Source organism: Zonotrichia leucophrys, chromosome 1, assembly GCF_028769735.1.
Source record: "Zonotrichia leucophrys gambelii isolate GWCS_2022_RI chromosome 1, RI_Zleu_2.0, whole genome shotgun sequence".
NCBI lineage: Eukaryota > Metazoa > Chordata > Aves > Passeriformes > Passerellidae > Zonotrichia > Zonotrichia leucophrys.
The window spans coordinates 12,282,813-12,303,923 of record NC_088169.1 but is presented as its reverse complement, the minus strand read 5'-3'; the positions used below and the strand labels follow the sequence as shown (position 1 = coordinate 12,303,923).

The window sequence follows — 21,111 nt, the reverse complement described above, 5'->3', positions numbered from 1 at the left end:
ATGATTTCCCATGGAGACTAGGAGCTGTAAGAAGAATGAGCTGAGAGAAGGTTTTTGGACCAAGTACACGTGTTTTACCACTCCCCTGAATTTTGATTCATTGCTAGGTCTGATGGGTTAATACCTCTGATACCAACTGAGTGGGTTTATACTTTTATCATATAAAGGATAATGTCCATAAAGCAGAAACACAAGTTGATAATGGTTCCATTCTCTAATTGTTGCAAAGTTGAAATTAATGCTGTACCTTTTAAAGAACGTTGATAATTTACTAAAAGACCAGGGGAAACATAATGAAGAGAATGCAAATAAACTTCTCCTGCTATTCCACTGACAGGAGACAAGTGTGTTTAGTAGATTAAGCCCATACACATATGGGTATGTGTGTGTGTCAGTAAGAAAAGGAGCATTGATTTTGACAAGTTGAAGGGAACAAATATTCTAGAGCTATATCAAAATGTCAAATGTATTTTAAATCTGCGACAGCCCATAATCTGTGTTAAAAACTGAAGTATGAATTGATGTTGAAAAGCAGAATATCAAAATGTTGCAGGTGACTAGAAAAGTTGGAAACTTCCCATGAATGTTTACTACCAGAATTAAAGGGAAAAAATTATTCTTTTTGTTTCATATGGCATGCACTCATCTCTCAGACACAGTAAAAAGTACACTTGCTAACAACAACAAAAGTAGTAATAATCAATGTCACTTCTATAAATCAAGTAAGCAGATGTTATATTTAGTAGAATAGGATGATTTATATACATGCATGGTTTGAACACATTTCAACTACCTTCAGAAGGTTTTTTACCACTACAAAACTCATTCTATTCCATTATTGCATAAAGTCTACTAATATTATTTCAGGGTAGACTAAAAGGTAAAAGAGAAGCCATTATATTAGGAATCTTGACATTATTTCACTGTATGCATTCCTTGGATTTTGAAAACTTATTTAGTACTCCACTTTATGAAGTTTCAGTGTTGGGAATACCTTTCAAATAAAATTGTCATCAAATATTCTAAATTGTTTTACAGTAATTTATGTTATTTATCTTTTAATGACTATACCTTATAGAAAAGCAATTGAATATCACAGCAAACTGAAATTCTGGATAATATTTACCGAAAGAGAAAATTGCAATGTCAGTGCATTTTTGGTTTGGGGTTTTGTTGGTTGGTTGGTTTGGGGTTTTTTGTTGGTTTTGTTTTATTGCTTGGTTGCTTTTTTGGTGTTTTTTTTTTTTTTTTGTTTCTTTGTTTGTTTTTGTGGGGGTTCAAAGAAATTACTTCCTAATACAAGGACCTTTAATTTTGCTGCTATATTTACTGTCTAAGCAAAAACATTTACAGTTACTGAAGGCATGAACATTATTAAAACAAAAGAAAACCAAAGCCTTCTTGAAATAATAGGTATAAAACCAAGTCTTAGTCTACCCAATAATAATCAGAACACTACATATGTGAATTTCTTTCTTTTCTAGCCCCACTAACAGATAAACCACCAAAGCTTTTACATCCCTTGGAGAGTAAGCTAACAATTCAGGAGACCCAGTTAGGTAAGTAGCAAACATAACCTCTGTTCAAATTGTATGAAGGAATTTGATGAGTTAATGGGAATGTGATGGCATGCTGACATCAATAATTTAATTAAAAGACATTAGACACATGTTGATTCCATGCAGGGATGTATGCTATATCATTGACAAGATTGTTGTTGACAAAAAAATTCTTAATAATTAATACTGAATGCTAAGCTTTTGGTTACTGATACTAGGTTTTATCTTCCTGAAAGTCAAACAGTAATCAGAGTATCTGAACTTTTCTTCCTAAACTTTCCCTTCTCTGTATATTTGTACATACTTTGCGATTCATTGAGATTTTGTGGTTTAAGTTCTGCTCAGAAGACTTCTGTGCTTTGTTGGCAGCAAAGATATTCTGTAATTACAAAGGTTGTGCTGGGCAAATCATCCAGCAAACAGTAATGTTATCATAATAACATCTGATAATTCTGAATGTATGGACATTTATGCATAAGTGAATGAAGAGAAATTGATGCATGAAGAAAGCATTTTGTTTCACTTTTTCTAGTCTAGTGGATGGTGGCTATGATTGGTCATTTTCACGTCCTACTGCTGCAGAAGTAATGAAGGCTCCAAAACTGAGTGCATGTGTTACTAGATTTTGCAGGATATAGCAATTTATCTCTCTTGTGGATTGGCAATGAAGGCAACTTGTAAGAAACAAACAGTAGGTTCCACTGGAATTATGCTTTGGTGTCAGAACAGTAACCTATTGATAGATTTTCTGGCATGTTGGCTACAGGAGAAAATGGAAACCAATCTGGTGGAAACAAATCTCATAGGAAAAAATATATATAAATCTCATAGAAAAAAATACTGCAAGTGAAGCTCAGTACATTCTGCAACACAACATCAGAAAAAGCAGAAGGCTTGCAAATTAATTCTGACAGTCATTGGCAGAGCATTTTATGGTGATTACCAGCTTATGGCTAATAGTGGCCAGAGAATAACTCATATTTTCTTTGATTTAGTAAACTATTACTTTGAATGATTCAGGCTATCCAGGTAAATTTCTGATATGCTGATATATCGTTTTTTTAGAAACTATTGTATAGAAAAGAAGACACGTAGCATGTTTCCTTCTAGAGCTTTCCATTGTTCTGAAGGTATTGTTTCTGATACACTGATTCAGAAAATCTTTCCTGGATGCCAGTCCTAAATGATTTTAGGTTGTTTGAACACAAGACTAGGGAACAGAAAGCAAAGTGACTGTACATTTGTTTTTTAACTAATGTGGCTTACTGAGATATTTTTGATTAAAAAAAAAAAAACAAAAAAAAACAAAAAAAGCAGAACCTTTCTGGGTTTTGATGTTGTCCTGCTAACTATACTTTATGGTGAGACTATTTCAAGAAGAGTGTAATTATTAATGGCTAGCTAGAGGCTTTTTGTCTATGAGTTTTAGAATTAATCTCAGTTTTGAATTTTCATAGTTCTAAAAAATCAAGTAATTTGAAAAGAACTGGGTTTGAAAAAGACTGTTTTCAGAAAACTAAATAGATTTTGGTGAATATAAAAGAGTTAACTTGAAAACATCACTTTCAGACATGGATGGGAAAGTCTGACCATAAATTAATGTGATGTTACAGTACTTAGCCTTATAGCCTTATATCAAGAAGATACAAGAATATATTAATTTGTTGTTTAAAAGCCTGTAAAAAACCTGTGAGAACTGGAACAAGTGAAAAAAACTGAAGGTTCCCTAACATAAAACTGTGTTTTTCTGCACTTAGATTTAATGCCTTAGTGGCATGGATAACCTTTGAAAGGTCTGTGTTTCCCTGAGGAAAGCCAATGTTCATTTCTGGGGTTCAGTTAATACCTTGCAGAGATGCAGAATATTTTAATGTTGGAATAATGCCAAGGTTCACTTAGATGGCTGTCGAAGCCAGGAGAATTCTGCTCAGCTGAGAGTGGGATGGCCACATCTTGTGACTGGTCTAGACACTGCCATAAAATGTTAGTCCTCCAGAATGTAATTGGGATGGTGTGTTTGTCCCTTACTTGGAAAATCAAAGTGTTGGTGGATGCTGGAGAAGTGGAATGGGTGGTATTCCCATTCCCAAAGTGAAGACAGAGCAAGGAACTAGGAGCTTGGGGCAGTCCAGGATTTCTTTAGCAGATAACCAATTGTTGAATTCCTGCTCTCTTGCCTCATTTCTGTCCTTCTCACCTCACAGTCCTCCAGCTGGAGTTGGAAATGAAAGAGGTTATGTGTGTGTGTCAGGGAATGTTCAGGAGGTCACACCTACGTTACAGGGATGTGTGTAGCTCCAGGTGCACAGGATGTACTGAAAAGTCAATGGTGATGGTTCACCTCCAAATCTTCCTCTGTGGAGCAGTGCTGGGCACTTCTGAGGAAGATCACAGTAATAACAGTGTATTTCCACTGAAAGAACTACTGGAATTCAGTTCTTAAACAGAACACCTCCATGCAGTATCTAACTAGAGGTGGATCCAACCCCCAGAACATATCTGAGACACATCCTATTCATTTGGCTCCAGCACTGCTGGGTGACAGACACATGAGGCATTGTGGGCTCTTCTATACACAGCTAATAAAACTAAAGCCATGGGATCACAATCCTATTGGGTTATTATCTTGCTTGGCTTCCATGAAACAACATCAGAGCAGGATGTGACTGAAGGGAGGAGTTTCCCTAAGGGGTAATTGATATGGTTTAAGTCAGGCTTGCTAAGGCAAAATGTGAGAAACCAGAGCAGGAGAATCTGCACACCTCAATCCTAGGAACCCACAGGCTCCCATCATGCTCAAAGTATCCAGAGCTGTTTGAGGAAAAGAGGTCAGGCCCTTCAGCTGGTATTTGGGAGTGTGTTAAGGATGGCTGTTCTGCAACTAGCAACTTTAGAGAGTCACTTTAAAGGTATCTTGATATATCATCAGAAATATCTGTTTATTTCACTGAATAGTAACCAGAAATGCACGAGATAGAAGGACAGGATAAAAACTGAAAGCAAGTTTAATTTATCAAAGTTTTTTCATAAGAAATAGCATGGGAGAGCTATGGAATGAAGTACAAAAATCTAGACGAGGAAAGAAACATTAGTTTCTGGACTTTATGTTTTCTGTTTGTTACTTCACTTCCAATTTTGCAATCACTTACTTAATCCTGTTGCAGGGATAAAAAATGCTAATTACATTCAAGCTTTTCTCCTGTTAAAAAGGCTTTTAGGTACCTATGTGACCCCACTACAAACTACTTCTCTGGAAACAACATTTCCAGATAAAACATTATGTTAAATACTCTCTTCAAAAGATTGTGTCCTGCAAAGCTTGGAGCTGTAGGAAGATGAAGAGTGTTTTCTGCTCTGAGCCCCTCTGTGGTGTGGTAGCAGCGTGGGCCAGGAGAGAAAAGCTGCAATGAGCAGGAGGTCAGGGGAGGCAAGGCATGGGAATGAGGAACATAATGGCCAAGGAGCTGAGTTCCACAATATTCTTCTTCTTACCTTCAACATACTAACCAAATCAAATGTACAAATCCCTGATAACATAAGACCCCTTGTAACAGTAATGAAAACACAAACCTGAAAACACTAACACAGACCTGTTCAGAAAGGATTTAATTAACATTACTCCTTATATATTGTTACCCTAGGACTTTGGGTAACTATATTTTTAATTATAGAGTCATGCACATGTTATGTGTTTATGATAGAAATATATCATATCCATTATATGTAAACTTATTTTAAAAATTATATTCTGGGATTTTTTATTGGTAAATTCTGACTCTTTTCAGTTTCACCTTTCAGGTTACAGTGTTTTTCACACTAACACTGTCCAATATCTGCCCCCCTCAAGGAAACAAAGAATACTGTTGGCCTGACTCAAAAAAGCTTGACTTTAGGAACCAGTTGGTTCATGTCATATTATTAAAGAAGATAAATGTGATTCTACACCAGACAAAAATGGATCTGGATTAAAAAATTACAAAACATGAAATAATTATTTTAAACATCTCACAAGGTAGTTAGCCTCTGTCCTCCCCACTGTTTCAGTGTGTCTCCTGGTTCTGCACAAGGCTGTAATTTCACATGCCAAAATCAACCCAGAAATATAAAACTATTGTTGAATTATTTTTAGCTAAGTAGGTGTGATGTTAGAAAAGAGAAACAAAGAAACAAACAAAAAAACAATCCCACAAACAATTAAACAAAAAAGGAATAAAGTACTTCCAGCACAATATGAATGGACCTAAAAGGTAAGTTTGTACAGGAACCAAGAGACTTTCCCTGTCAACTGAATAAAGTGAATTTTCCTAAATTCCATTCAACCCAAAACATTACTTGTGACCAAGTAATTTTTTTATAAGGAGCATATCAGTTTTGGACATTATTTGTCTAGGACATTATTTTGATAAAATTGAATTAACTATCGTGTAGTGAATTGGGGATTTCTTCTTTCTCACCCTTCCTGGCACAGATTCAAGAAAAAATTTAATGCAAATACTTTTAGTATATTATTTCTAAGGTAGTAATAGAAAACAGCTCCCCCATCAGGGACGGAAGAATGCTGATGCATTTACCGCACTGCATTGTCATAAAAATCTTCCACGGAAATTGATCTTGACAAAAGCCATCCTTAACTAGATTAATCAGTAGATGTATAAATATATTAACTAAAGTGATATGCAATAACTAGCAATCAGTGACTCCTTTCAGGATGGAAATTGAATTGAAAGAATATTGAGAACTTTAATTTCTTCAGATTACATGTAAATGCTCTATTCACTCTGCAATACAAACATATTTTTTTCATTATATGAAGAATTTCAAGTTTATATGATTTTAAAAGACAGACATCAACTGTCTTTGAACAAAATCAAACTTTTTTTTTGATTATGTGTATCAATTGGACACTTGCTCTTTGATATATTCTATGATCAGATTAACATAATATCGGCAACAGTTTCACATGGGAATTATTAAAACTGTAACTTCAATATTTACTTTTCCAGTGTCTTCTAATTTTTTTAATATTTATTTAAGAGTTTGGATTATCCTTTCAAAAAACAACATGGAGTGTTTTGAAAAGAAATTAAAATTAAAAATACTTTTTCTGTTTGAACTATTTATTGCAAAAAGATTTAAACAATTTTTTTTTATTGGGAATTTTATAACCTCACTATTCTGAAATATTTTGGTTTCATTTTATATCAATTCCTGGGCTATACTCACCTAGTGAAACATTAGGAAAAAGCTTTGCTGAAAAACTCACATAGTTCATGACTTATGTGCAAACTGGTTAATAAAAAGTGAAATGTTTTAAATCTAGTGTAAATGGATGAAGAATATATATGCTATCAGCATATGGAAAAAACAAATAAAGCCACGACAAAACCTCAAGCAAACAAACAAAAACAAATAAGGAAACAAAACTAAAAGTGGTTTTGACAATTTTTCGTACCAAGATATAAATGAAAATATAAACCAACCATTCAGGAAAATCTTACACAGGGAAATATTTATCTAGTTGGGGCTGAAGTTTGCATTTTGCTCTTAATTTTGCTTTTTGTCAATGATAATAGTTAGATATGCCAAGCAGCCCAAGCCCAAGTTGTTGTAGGCTCTGAGGACCATTACAGGAGATACACATTGAAAATGGAGAGCCTGTGAAGTGTCAGAAGCAGCAATAATAACACCAGTGAGGGGTTTTTACTAAGTTTAAGCAAATTAAATAAATGTCTTATTGTTTGCTTTTTTATAAATGTGCTCAAACAGGATCATTTGTTTGGAAGGGAAGAAATTATTAAAAAAAGTTCTCTTTATTTCTCTGAAGCAGTGCTATTAGGAAGTTCAGAACATCAAAATACCTACTTGAGTATGTATGTACAGTTTTTTTCAGTCAAATCAGATGCAGCCTGACCAAAATTGCACACAGACTCTTTTACATGTTCTACTTTAAACAGGGAAAATAGCTTTTAATTTTATTCTTGGCATTTTCAGCTTTCAAGTTACAAAGGCAGAAGCAAAACATGAAAGTGGGCTCTGAACAAGGGTCTTCACTTAAGAAAAATAAAAAATCTAGTAAAGAGGGTGATAACAGAAGTTTTAATCACTAAATCTAACTTTTTAGAGGAAAAAAAAAGTGGTTTTAAGGTAGCCTACACTTCCATCTTAAAATTTTTAACCTTCAGATTGCATTAACCCAACTATTCTGTAGCTGAGGCTGTCCATGAAGGGCCCAATAGAGATTACTGAAGGGACAGTGAGCGAGTCAGAAACATTCAACTGCACTAAGGAAAAGTTTGTGGTTACAGCCCTGTGTCAATGTGTCAACTGATTTTCCTTCCACTCCTTTTCCTAATTTGATCAAATCCTAAAAGGTCATGGTTAAGATATTAAAAATAGCATATATATTTTAAAGCCTTCTTTTTCTCTCTTTCTGCATTTGTGTGTGTCTGAGATTAAATACGTATACATGTATACCTAATCTCTCCCTATATATTATATTTATTTATTTACGTATAGACATAATTTGAGAATGCATTTGTTCAAGTTTTATCCCACTTTATCAATGCTTTTTCTGGGACACATGTATCTGATGTAATGGTGGAAGAATAAAACTTTTTATTTGTGCTAGGTTATAATCCATTGAGAAATGTCTGCTCTAGATGCTATATAGCAGACTTATCTGTGCTAAACATCTAAACAGGATTTAATGAAATCAGAAATGTCTGCTCAGTATCTCTGCAACTATGTCAACTTGATTCTTTATGTACAGACTAGATATATGAGAATATTCTATTTCATATTGCTTGTGCAATACAACCCAGTTTATTTTGATAATATGAGAGAAGACTTTGCATATCAGTTGGATAATACTGGATCGTTTATGACTTAAACAATCAAAACTTATATGCTCCTTATTCTTGGAGTGAAATATAATCAGATACAGCAAAACCTTTTTAGGAATGCTCTGTCGCAGACTGAAGGATATAAATTATTGTAACCAAGATCATATTAAGTACACACAGAAATAAATGCAATTTAGGCACATATAGTACATTATTTCATGTGACATTGTAGCCCTAGAAAAACTTTAATTTTATACATTTAAAAAATTAGGAATCATGTTGTTCTGTGATAATTTGTACCAGATTTTTTGCTTCAAGCTGTACTTAAGGTTTCTGAATTATATGTAGGGACTTCATCATATATAATGCTGAAAAACAAACAAACAAGTGCTTATTTGTGTTAAAAAGAAAAAAAACCAAATCATCATACAATGGTGCTATGCACAAGCATTAAAATATTAAACAGCAAATGTCAAATTCAAAAGTTTAATATTGTGCACCATCATTTATAACTGTATTTAAATTTACTAACTCCTCCAGAATATCTTGCCATAGGGATACAGTTCTCTTGTGAGCAGCAAAGTTAATCATACATAAAGCTTATTTCAAGAATAATGAATTGGAGAAATGACAAACTTTAGCACAGTTTTTACCCAGGAATTTACAGTTTTTACAGGAATTATTCTGTTTTCCAGCTCTAGGATAAATGCTTTCCAGCCTTATAGGTTAAGTCAGGATGTGCTCATGCAATTCAAAGAAGCAGAATGAAGCTGCATTGAACACTGGTTTTGTCTCAGACATACTGTGGATTTGTATTTAGATTTAGTGCTGCACACAGGTTTCATTCTGAAAAATCCATCTAAATCTGCATGCATTCTTAATAGCAAAAATTATCAGGGATTGAGAGTTTGTCAGGTCATTGGAAAATACAAGGTTGTTTGAAGGAACACTGAGGGTCTGAAGGGTTTAAGGTTTAAATGCTTTTGATAAACTCTTATAGTTTAGAACATAGTAGTGTGAATATTTTGAAGCAATCAGCTGAACAGGATCTTTTTTTACATTTGTTAACATATGAGTAACACTGAGACTCCAGATTGTGCATTCTGAAGTGCTATTCTTGTCTGTTTTCATAGGATATTATGGACGAATACACAGTCCATATAATCTCAAGATATAATCAACACATATCTTTAATAAATATCCAGATTGTTACCTATATAATTTTACATATTTAATATCTGACGAACTTGAAAATGAAAAAAAATACTCACAGAAATTAAACTTGATGCCACACAGCATAATTGATATTAAAAAATGAAAATAATTCCAACAGTTTATGTATGGCATGTATTATAAAGCTTTATATAGTATTTTTTTAGTAATGAATGCATGATGAACTATAGGTCATTGCAGTTCTTTGTTTTGGGATAGGCTTGAGAATTATTAGGATAAACATGGTTATTAGTCTAAATTTCATACTGACAAATAAGACTGGCAGTGTGTTCAACGTTCACATGCCAACCATAGCTGGTGTCCTGTACCTGTCTGAGAATGCTTTAAAGAGTTATAAACAAAAGGTAACACAGCAGTATTTTCCACAATCTGTCCTCTTTTAATTGTTTATTCTTTTGCCTGAGGTAAAATTGTGACAATGGACTACTTAGGTACTTTTGTTCTTTTCCACACAAGACAGTAAAATATCACCTGAAACGAGAAGTTTATTGAATACTTAGGTTTCATGCCAATCTGAAAATATACACAAAGAAAAGACCAAATGCAAAAAATCTCAGATGTTAAACACTTGTTTCACTGCTCAGAGGTAGCTCTTGAGAACCATGGAGCTAGGAAGTCAAAGGAGAGAGAAGTCATTCAGTTCAGTAGACCCCAAATTTAAATTTACAGGATTTTTTTGTGTTTGTGAGGCCTGAGCTTTTACCTGGAGCTCTGTGGCAAATGTCACCTTCTACTGAATCAGTAATTTCAGCTGCTTCAAGTGTCCTTCACCTAGTTATATGTTAAATTACCAGTATGCTGGTGTCATTCCAACAGCAAGTTTACAACAATTGAAAATATTGGAAGATAAATAGTAGACAAATTTTATATTTATCATTAAAAAAAACCTATCAAGCAACTATTCATGTTCACTACAGAAATAAATGAAGCACATACTTCAGTTAACCATATTAGGCATATTTAGAAAAATTTATAACAACCATTGCAAAATTACTTCTCTGTACACTAATGTAATGAATAGATTGGAGATGTGAGACTGTGGGGTTATAAATTGAGTTTCTTTCACAGCTTTCAAAGCAATTAATTTGAAGTAATAAATGCTTGTAATTTTTAATCATTCATTCATGGTCAGATTTTCACGAGATATCTAAGAGCATGCATGGTACATTTCTCCTCATTAAAAATCAAAGGAGGACTAGCTTCTTGGTGCTGGTTTATATGTTTAGGGATTGATACCAAGATACCTATGGGTTTATAGTAGAGAATTTTTGTGGGTTTCTTGTGTGTGGTTTTAATCTCCCATAAGTTTATTATAAACAGAGAATTCATCCCACTTAAATCAAAATTAGAGGATTTCTATTTGGAAGACCTTTTTAACTTTTAATAAAGATATTCAATACTCATATAAAGGAAGCAACCAATATTTCATTTTTTTAACCTTTGTCAAATGGCAGTTAACATAGCTGATATCTTATCATAACAACATTTTCCAAAGTGCCATTTACAGTCTCCCAATGCTTTGGAAAGGTCAGGCACCTAAAAAAGCTTATAAATGCAAATATTTTCCATTATGAGATACTCAAATCAGTAAGATTATTCTTCTTAGCAAAAACAAACAAACAGAAGTTACACTTAAAAGGCAGAATCCAAGACAAAATATTTTGGAACTGCTGTTGGGGAATAAATTATCTTAAGGGATTTTTTAGAACATTCAGAATACTTACTATAGTGGACACACATGCAAATGTGTTACCAACAATAATAGCTCAACCTATTTTATATCAAAAACTAAAAGTACTAAAATGTTATTGTAGTAGTTACTGGAGGGGCACAGAAAAGGCATAACTCAGTGTATTTGAAAGACTTTTCTGAGTTGATACCAATTACAATTCACTGCCTGCATTTTAGTTTTATGAATACTCACCTTTTCAGAGTTGTTTTATTTGGGGAGTTCCTTTTATCAATCTGTCCCCGAGGAAAGGAGGAAAATGGAGGTAGAAAATGGAGTGTGGTTTCCAGGGCAGACTGAGCCAGCAGTTCAAGAGGTAAATGTAGCAGTTCAACTCCTACATTTACAGCAGCAGGAGGCCTGGGGAGGGGAAAAATTTTGCTAGTTTCCTGCAATTTCTGGACATGCAAACCCATTGGTCTAGTTGTTTTCTATTTAAAATGATTCTGACACCATCACCTTGAAAGAAAATATTACCCAAAACTCCCCTACATAAACCCCCTTTTAGAGTAAGATGCACAAAACCCATTAAGACACCGAACTTCTGCTGCTGTCATACCTTTGTGTTCCTGCTATTTATACACTATGAAGAGTGTTCACTTTTTCAGTTGGGACCTCTGGCTCAAATAGGCTCCTGAATTAGTCAGTGGAGTCTCTTGAGAGGACACAGAGCTTCACCTGGCAGCTATGCCAGCCATTAATGGTGTGATGTTTCATGACTGCTTTAAAAAGGTGCAAATCTGTGCTGCTCTGACACCTGCCTCCCCTCACACTCCTCTTATTTCATCCAGATTCAGCACTCTTCCTTGCAGGGCTGAAAACCAATTTAAAGGAAAGGAAACCAATTTAAGCTGGATAACTTTCTCTGCTGATGGTGCCATGAGTGCAGCAAGCCCTCATGCCAATGCATGGTCAGAGTGGGAACTGCAGCCAGGGAGAAAAGGTGGAAGAAGGTGTTTTGGCTCAAACTGATTATGAAACATCACTCTAAGTCTAGACTTGGTCACAGTAACTTCCCAAAAATGTCAATTTAGATCAAGAGGCACCTGCATGACATAAATCATATCACACCAGAGTGGAACTGCTTTGCAGCTACCTGCAGCTTTCCATCACAATGGCTTTGCCTGGACTTTGGCAAGTTGACAACTTGTTCCATTCCCTGTACAGGATTTTAGAGTATTTTTTTTCAGGCATCTGAGATGACAAAGCTGAACTTAGAGTGTGTGAATGTGTTCTGTCATGATACCTCTACATAACAGGTGAATGAACACCAAATTCCAAAAATATATTAAATATGGCTTTCAGAAACATTTTATAAGAGGAAATGGAAAAGGTGTGGTATATCACAGAAATTTATAGCCCAGGTTTTCTAATATGTTTACATTTTTGACTGCTAAATTTTTTGACATGTAGCTCCATTTATTAAGATAATGTGTTAATGATTTGCCATGACCATGATAAGGACATCATTATTTTGATATTATTTAAAGATATATTCAATCACACCACTACTTAATTGACTGTCTTGTATCCAGTTAAAGAGGCTTGAGAGCAAAGCAGACTTTTAATTGTGATAAAAGCAAAAAAGGTATTACTCATAACAACTTTTTAATTAGATGTTAACTTTTTTTAGCCATTGTTCTTGCTCCATCTCCTTTTTACTCATCAATATGAGTAACAAGCACATTGGATGATGGTTCTTGTTTTTCTGCAGAAGTGTACATGATAGATTAATGATACTGAGAACAACATAACAAATAATTTTCATACTTCCACAGCTCAGAAAAATTGGAAGATAATTTTAATTTAGGAATATGATATTTTATTTGGTACATTTTCAGTCTCTTAATGCTATCATGTAAGAAGACTTTCAGGCCTTTTTTTAGTTTTTCCTCTTAGTGGTATGAAAAAATAAAGCTGTTTCTGCATTTGAAACGTTGCTTTGCTATGAAAAATGCATTGATTTGAATACAACTGCAACAGTAAGATTGTTGACTCAACCTTATCTGTACAATACATTGAAAAAGTACAATTCATATAATACATTGTTATGGTAAATGTAAGGATTGAGTGACATCTTATTTTTACTTTTGTCTGACATTATGTTGCAGGCAATTATCAGTGAAAATGGTTCCAAATTAGTCATTTTTAATTAGTAATATTTTGAAATGCTTTCCCTTTCAGTCAAAGCTATTTTTTTCTTCAGGAAAGTTGAGCTGCTATGTCTTCACTGCTCATGCCAAACTACCAAAGCTCCACTCTCATTGTGTTCAGTGAGTCTTTGCACGCATCCTTTTTCTCAACTCCATCTTCATGTAATCAGAAAATAGAGTTCCAGCCTGAAGCAAACCAAAAGAGAAGACTCTACCAAGTCAGTATCTCTCTGAGTTTGAGGATCCCCTCTGCTGAACTTCGCTTGTCATTTAGAAGTGTTATCTTTATTATGGCAAGATGGTGTCTCTGCCTGATCCATCGCCCACCCCTCTGCAGTACCCCTGCCCCATCTCTGGTTTTGCTTTGTGGCAATCTGTTAACAAGTGTGGGTGTGGACCAACTCCTCTGAGCTGTCATAATATCCCAAGGCATGAAATGTAATTCATGAGGATCTGTGTCCTGAATTCAGTATGATTCATTCCGAATTAACCTAATGGATGAGGAGATACAAAGTGTTGAACTGCCAGTGGGAATTTACAAGCAGCCCACGGATGGAAAAATAAGGACTTGAGTAGTTTGAGATGTCTGAAGAGGGAAGCTGGTGCAGGTATTGCTGGTTACTTCAAAGACTCTTAATTTGGGTCTCAAGTGGGACTGACTTGTGGATGAGCTGAGTCTCAGTTCTTGACCCCAGCAGCATTTCCTGAGGCATGGAAGGTAAATCATTGCTGGAGTTTAAGGCTCTGGGGTTTTCTTTGCTTTCCAAAAGGCTCACAGTACTTGTTATCACTTGCTGTGGCAGAAATGCTTTGCAATTCTTTGAACAGTGGTACCACATTTATGATTTAAAGAACAATATACAATTCTCACTAAATAATCTAATATCATGTTTGTCTATTCAATATATAACAGCTTCTTCACCGTTAGTAATGATTAGTTTATTTATTTATGATCAGTAATTTACCTACCCCCAAATACATTATCTATAACATAGGCAAATGTGTAGATAAATTTGCCTTGCTTGTGAAGATATAATATTTTAATTAAAACTCTGGGATTATTTGAAAATTAATTAGGAAACCCAACACAGACAATAATCTAAAAATTATTACCAGCTGTTCCTGGGATTCATCTTTTGCAGCAGAAATACATGCAAATAGGTTAAAAGACAAAAGTATTAAAATTTGAGCAAAAGAAAAGCTATTTTTTATACATTTTTTACAGTCTCAACTAGAAAAAAATGGGACTAGAGGGTCTATAGAATGAAAATCCAATGATATGTATAATCAGTTTTATTCCCTAGTAAATTCTATACATAACTTTTTTTAATGATGCATATAAAAAGATAAATTATTTTAATGCCAGCAATCTACCTTTAAAAGTAGTTTTTTTTAAAGGGAAAATGTTTGATTGGCATTCACATATAACCTATGTATATTATAGGCATAAATGGGACCAGATTACTGTAGCTGTAGATTTTACAGGCTGTATGGAATAACAATAAACTAAAAATCCAAACATTTTCTCATGCAGTGATTAAAACCCATGTCATGCATCATTTTCCTTATGGTAGTAAGCCATAAATGTGTTTTAAAAGACAAGGAGAAGTTGGATTTTACCAGTTGTTTTCTGATAGATAAGAAAAAATATTTTTAAACAATTGTTAAATTTTGTGTCTTAAATTAAATTGTGTCTTAAGTTAATTGTGTCTTAAATCCCCTTAAACTTAAACAGGGGAAAGACCATAAAAAGACAGGTTTTTTTTCAATAGCTTTCATCCTTCCTCATGCACCTGTACTACTCAATTCTGTCTACTTAAACATTGATCTAAAGAATATTTATTTTGCTCTAAGACTGGAGAAGGAAAAAATAAAAAGAATCAGTCAATGATTAATAAAGGTCAAGATTTGTAAAGATCTGTGCTGCCTCCTTAAAAACATAGGATGAGAACATAAGAAGAAATAGGTGGCTTGAGAGAGCATCTAAATTAAATAACTTATGTTGCATTAAAGTTAGGATTTTTTTCCTTTAATGACTAATCCTGGGAAAAAGTGACTGTATAAATCTATCCATTAATTTTGATTTAAGTAGAAAATACTACTTAGGATGTTTAAATTAAACATGTTTTTCTTAAAATTTCACTTTTAAAAACAAACTGCTTGGAGTCATAAGTTAAAAATATCACGAGGTAGAAGTTTGGCATATTTAAGTAATGATAAGCTTATTTCAGAAGCATGGTATTGAAAGGCATTGTAAGAGTCTCTCACATCTCAAACTACTTCTGATTTTCTAAAGTCAATCATCTTAAGTTGTCTGCAATTCAAACCCTTTCCAGTACATAAGATGAGATTCAAGATTGTGATCTCTGTATGGATATAAAAGTTTCACAAGCCTGAGGGCAACTGAAACAATTCTGTATTAGAAAAACAATATAATTAATTCTTTAAAGACTTAAAAAGCACTCTCAATATTTTATGCTAACTGCATGTGAAATGTACCTTCTCTCCTTCCCAGGCTTCACTGTCTAGAGGGCTGTACACTTTTCCCTTTAGTGATCTTCCTTGCCTGCTGGAGGTAGAGACTTACACACAATACTGCTACCACTTATTTCCTTCCCATAAAGGGCATAGCCTTTTTTGTGGTTTGGTGGATTCCAGTTCTGTTTCTTACTTTTCAAACATAGCTAGCTTTCTTTATTTAGACAGTGTCTACCATCCATATGATAAATATTTGTCTCTTGTCCTAAATTATTATGACTTTCTAGTCTCAGTTCTGCTTTCTGTTACTATTCTTAAGAGTTGTTCTAATGTAACTAATGGAAAGGATTACCTGGAATTCAAACACTGTGCCTTTTGCAGAGCTATAATACCTGCCAGCAATGGACTGTTCTCCACTTTTCTATCTGAGAAGCATTTTAAAGAGTTCAGTTTCCAATTATTCTCTCATTCTACTGCTAGCAGAGGTGGGACAGGCACTTCTGGTATCAGTAAAGCAAGAAAGATTTCTGTGAAAGGGCATATTCTGGAACAGCAGAGTCTTCACAAGTGCTAGTTCTGGTAATGAAAGGGACTTCCTCTCCTGCTGAAGTTTCACCCAAATACTCTGAGAGTAGAAGAGACTTCTCCTTCCCCAGTATCTTCCATAAAAGTAACAGTCATTGAACAAAAGAAAGTCATTATCTCAGAAACATCTTCATTCTCCCACATCCTTACCTTAACTCATCAGAAATTCAAGAACCCTGAACATCAAGAATGTACCTCTGAACATCAAGAATCCTGTAACACTGACTTGTGCATTTCATACATGGCAGATATAGCTAAGACAATTATCATCCTCTTTCAGACTACTTATTAATTAATACATTTATTGATGATGGCCAGACAGGATGAAATGTAACCGATTCACAGTCTCCACATGAATTTCTATATGTTTGCTCACCACAAAGACTGCAAATTTCTTGAGGAAATCCTTCTATTCCACTATGTACAACTAGTAGTATCTGGTCATGTGACCTGCTACCACAAGAGCAAAAATTGTTTTGCTTTTTCCTTTGAAAGAGCTTTAGATTACAGTTATTGCTCCTCAGGTCCTCCTTCTTCAGTGCACACCACAAACCCTATATTGGTCTAAGCCCTGTAAAGGACATTGCCTTCTTCCTCATTCCCTTACCACACTCTTCCCAGACAAGAAGAGAAAGAAAGGCAAAGAGTAAACTTATTCCATACACTAAAAATGCCACTAAAAATTAAACTGGATAATTAAAAAGTTCTATACAATCTATTCAATGCCTTTCTTATTAGAGGACATTTTACACCTGCCAGGCATCCCACAGGGACTCTACAAAGATGGAAGCTACCAGTGAGCCTTTGTCATTTTCATTTGATTGGCATCTCTGGATACTGAAAACTCTTTCAGGTTACGGAGTAATCTCAGCATGAGTCCTTACACTAAGATCCAAATACATGCTGCTTAGCATAGCTTTCATTTGATGTTTCAGCAAATTTTCAAAGAATCAGACCATGGGTTTGGGTGCATTCACTATCTGCCACACTGCCAATTTTAATGGGAAACAAAACAGAGAAAATCTTCCACATGCAAATGTGCAGTAGAGTCTGTAATCTCTGTGCAGGGATTACAGATTTCAAAGCAGTGTTTATTAGTACTCTGCTCTACACTGATCCCAAATGATCCCATTATTTGCAGGCTGAAGCCTCCTTATGTTTTAGCAACACAGCGAACACTACCTTACTTCTAGAAGGGATTAGATGATAAGCAATTAGTCTGATATGACTGATACTAAATGCATACTTTGGAGTTTAGCCCACCTAATTTTAATGATAATTGTGATATTTAGAAATAGTCCAAGAAATCAGATCTGGTGTTCTGGTCAAGTTCCAGTGAACAACCTAAACTATAAAAATAACTTCAGAGGAATTTGCAGTGTCCTTGAAAGACCTCTAGTCAGACAACTGGCTCTGAGAAAGCTGAAAAAAATCATGTGGCAATTAGTGCAGTAAATAAGAAGTAGATTAGGTGTAGGTGTAACAGGCATAAACTGAGAGCCTCCAGCAAAATGAAATATCCAGCCTGTTCAAAACCAGAAGTTCAGGCATCAGGCAGTTTGAATGAAGGAAGCCCACAGAATCTGTACATGAGTTGAGTTAAAACAAATAAACAATGGCAGAGAGCAGGAAAGGAGGAGGGAATCTTGGGGTGAAACATAACCACTTCAGTCCTTTACAGAGAACATCATTAGGACAGCACATGGTGCCTGTGTTGTGGCAGAGGAAAGGGAAATCCACAGACTCTCTCTTTAGGGTACTGGAACATGATACAAGCAGCAGCTAAATGCAGAAAAGGAGGATGTACATTGTGTGGTTGGGTTATGACTCTAATGAAAGAGCAGAAAGAATCTGTCTTGTTCATGAAGCCAGGATTACAACACATATTTAGTGAGAGATTCCTTAATAACATTCTTCTTAGGTTAATGTCAGCCTGCAAAACTGATACTGATTTCTTCTGTTTCTTAGATAAAAACTGAAAGAAATACAAATAAATTCTGTTGCAGGAAATATATTAATGTGTGAATTATATTAGACCATGATGGGTATATAATTATCTAGTTGTGTTTCTGTTGAATACTTATACATAAAAGCAGATTTCAATTAGTAGGTATCAGAAAATAGAATGCACGTATAAGAAAATAGGAGAAAAACAAAGAAAAAATAGATAAGATGAAGAAAAAAGGTGGTCAGCAAGTACTCTGTCTTTTGAGAATCATTGATAGGACACTCTTCACTTGGCCTTTGAAGCTTTAGCATTTCAATATCCATTTATCTTAACTATTGTTTTTCAGTTTAAAACTTATTACTGTCACATAAGATTTGTGAGAATGACTGCTCATGACTAAAATCAGCTATAGAGGATGATGTAGATCCTGCCTGAGGGAGAGCTCTGCACTATCTTTGACAAGAGTGTGCTTGCCTTCTTGTTTCTCTGTACCTCTCATGGACCATTGCATTTGTTTCTTTATTGGTCTGCGATAGTCTGTGACAAATTCTCTCTGTTTGACAAATTCTCTCTGTTTCCCACATTTTTTTCTGTGCTTGCTAGTAAAATCTGTGCAATCATCAAATCAAACTAGAACAGGAATGCTTTTAGAGGCCAGAAGTAGTTTAGAAATTATCATCAAATAGTGTGTCTGTTCCTGACATTTCAGTGTCCACCCCTGCCCCTTTACAAATATTCATTCACCCACTGATATCCACAAACAGTTCTTTGATAAAGACAGATTTTGTCAGGCAATTTGTAATGTTGACAAAGCTTTGATAAACTGAGTCCTGGAACTTCCAGGAGCAAATTCCTCATTAAAGTTTTGGCTCAGTTGATCGGAACAGCTGAGAAATGCGTAATTTTTTTCCCCCAGAAGTAATTTGTGTGGATCCAACTCATAGCTCACCAGGCAAGGCTTTTACGTAGGATCTAACTGTAGGCCACCAATATTCATATTGTAGTCCTCACAGAGAGGCAAAGGCTTAGGTTAGTTGCAGAAAAGGAATTGCTGTCACTTCCCAGGATGGTCCAGGAGCTGTGGGCATTTCCTCAGTGATCCTGGTGGTCTTTTGTAGTCAAGTGACCTTCCCTTCCCTTCCCTTCCCTTCCCTTCCCTTCCCTTCCCTTCCCTTCCCTTCCCTTCCCTTCCCTTCCCTTCCCCCTTCCCTTCCCTTCCCTTCCCTTCCCTTCCCTTCCCTTCCCTTCCCTTCCCTTCCCTTCCCTTCCCTTCCCTTCCCTTCCCTTCCCTTCCCTTCCCTTCCCTTCCCTTCCCTTCCCTTCCCTTCCCTTCCCTTCCCTTCCCTTCCCTTCCCTTCCCTTCCCTTCCCTTCCCTTCCCTTCCCTTCCCTTCCCTTCCCTTCCCTTCCCTTCCCCACTTCCATTGTACACATTCAGGGCTATCCCTTGTCAGAAAAGAGCAGAAAGAGCCATTGCAGAGTTACCAAAAACGAATCAATTCCTTGCATAGAGCTATCTCTTTCAGGATAGTGGTGTCATTAGTCAGGAGGAGTTTCTTCAGTGTCCCTGTAACAACTTATTTTGAAAAATGCTGATGAAAAAGTGCCCCGTAGCTTGAGGTTTGGTTGCAGCAGAGGCACAATGTCAAAGTCATGTCAGAATGAGAAACACGAATGCTGCTTAAGTCTAAGTGTCTAAATAGAACAGGACAACCATGATAAAGTCATATTTTTTAAATCAAAATACATATCTTTAAAGGGGAGGAAACAAGATAATACTGGTAAAGTAGTCATTTCCTCTTATGCCTGCAAGGTTTGAAAAATGGGAAATATTTTTCCATTAAAAGCTGTGGGAGTTAGTGCTGAGAATATTATATTTACTGGTAACACTCTTCCTGCTTCAGACATAAAGGAGTACATAATAATGGGTTCTTAGCTTTCCTGACATTTTCACTGTATGTAAAACCACTGGAGTTTTTTTTTTTTTTCCATTTTTAATTTCTGAAAAGGTTTAGGAAATCTTTTAATGAGTGCAACATTTCAAAGGATTTTTATATATGTGTGACTCTTACAGATCTCTGTCAAGGGAATACAAGACATGAAAGCTGAATATTTAACAACTCACCTCTTTTCCATTAATCACTGAGTTGTCAGGAAAGCACCTTTACAGGGATAAAGGGCTAATATCAGAGCAGCATAGTGCAAAAGCACAGTGGGAATCCTTGGTTATTTCAGTGTGGCTACTTATTGTGAATGTTCTCCAACAGTAAAAAGTTATTTTAAAAACACTGTTAGAAAATAAGCTTTAATCAAATATTCATAAATTATTTAATTTTTAACGCATGCGCTTTATGGTTTCTTGTTCAGTTCTATAGGTAGAACAGCTATCCTATAATTTGTCCATAATCTATATTTTCCATGATATTTCATTATTATCATAGCATGAGCAATGGGTACTTAAAATATGATCTCAGGACAAAAAAAGAAATACAGGGAGGACAGAAATTTTCTATTGAGTCACAGTATGTGAAAGATGTGTTCTTCTTTAGGCAGAATAAAAATCTGTGTCAAAGGAAGATAGAAAG

General features: G+C 35.1%; 1 protein-coding gene across 4 annotated transcripts in view; it reads left to right on the top strand.

Moving 5' to 3' along the window:
* Positions 1-21,111, top strand: part of IL1RAPL1 (interleukin 1 receptor accessory protein like 1) — a 686,647-nt gene that overhangs the window by 514,571 nt on the left and 150,965 nt on the right. For 3 of the 4 annotated variants that reach the window (XM_064707010.1, XM_064707004.1, XM_064706999.1), the window contains exon 6: positions 1,485-1,559. The exons of the other annotated variant lie outside the window; for it this stretch is intronic. In XM_064707010.1, coding sequence (XP_064563080.1) covers positions 1,485-1,559 — 75 coding nt within the window. The remainder of the gene's footprint in view (positions 1-1,484; positions 1,560-21,111) is intronic. 4 annotated transcript variants of the gene reach the window in all.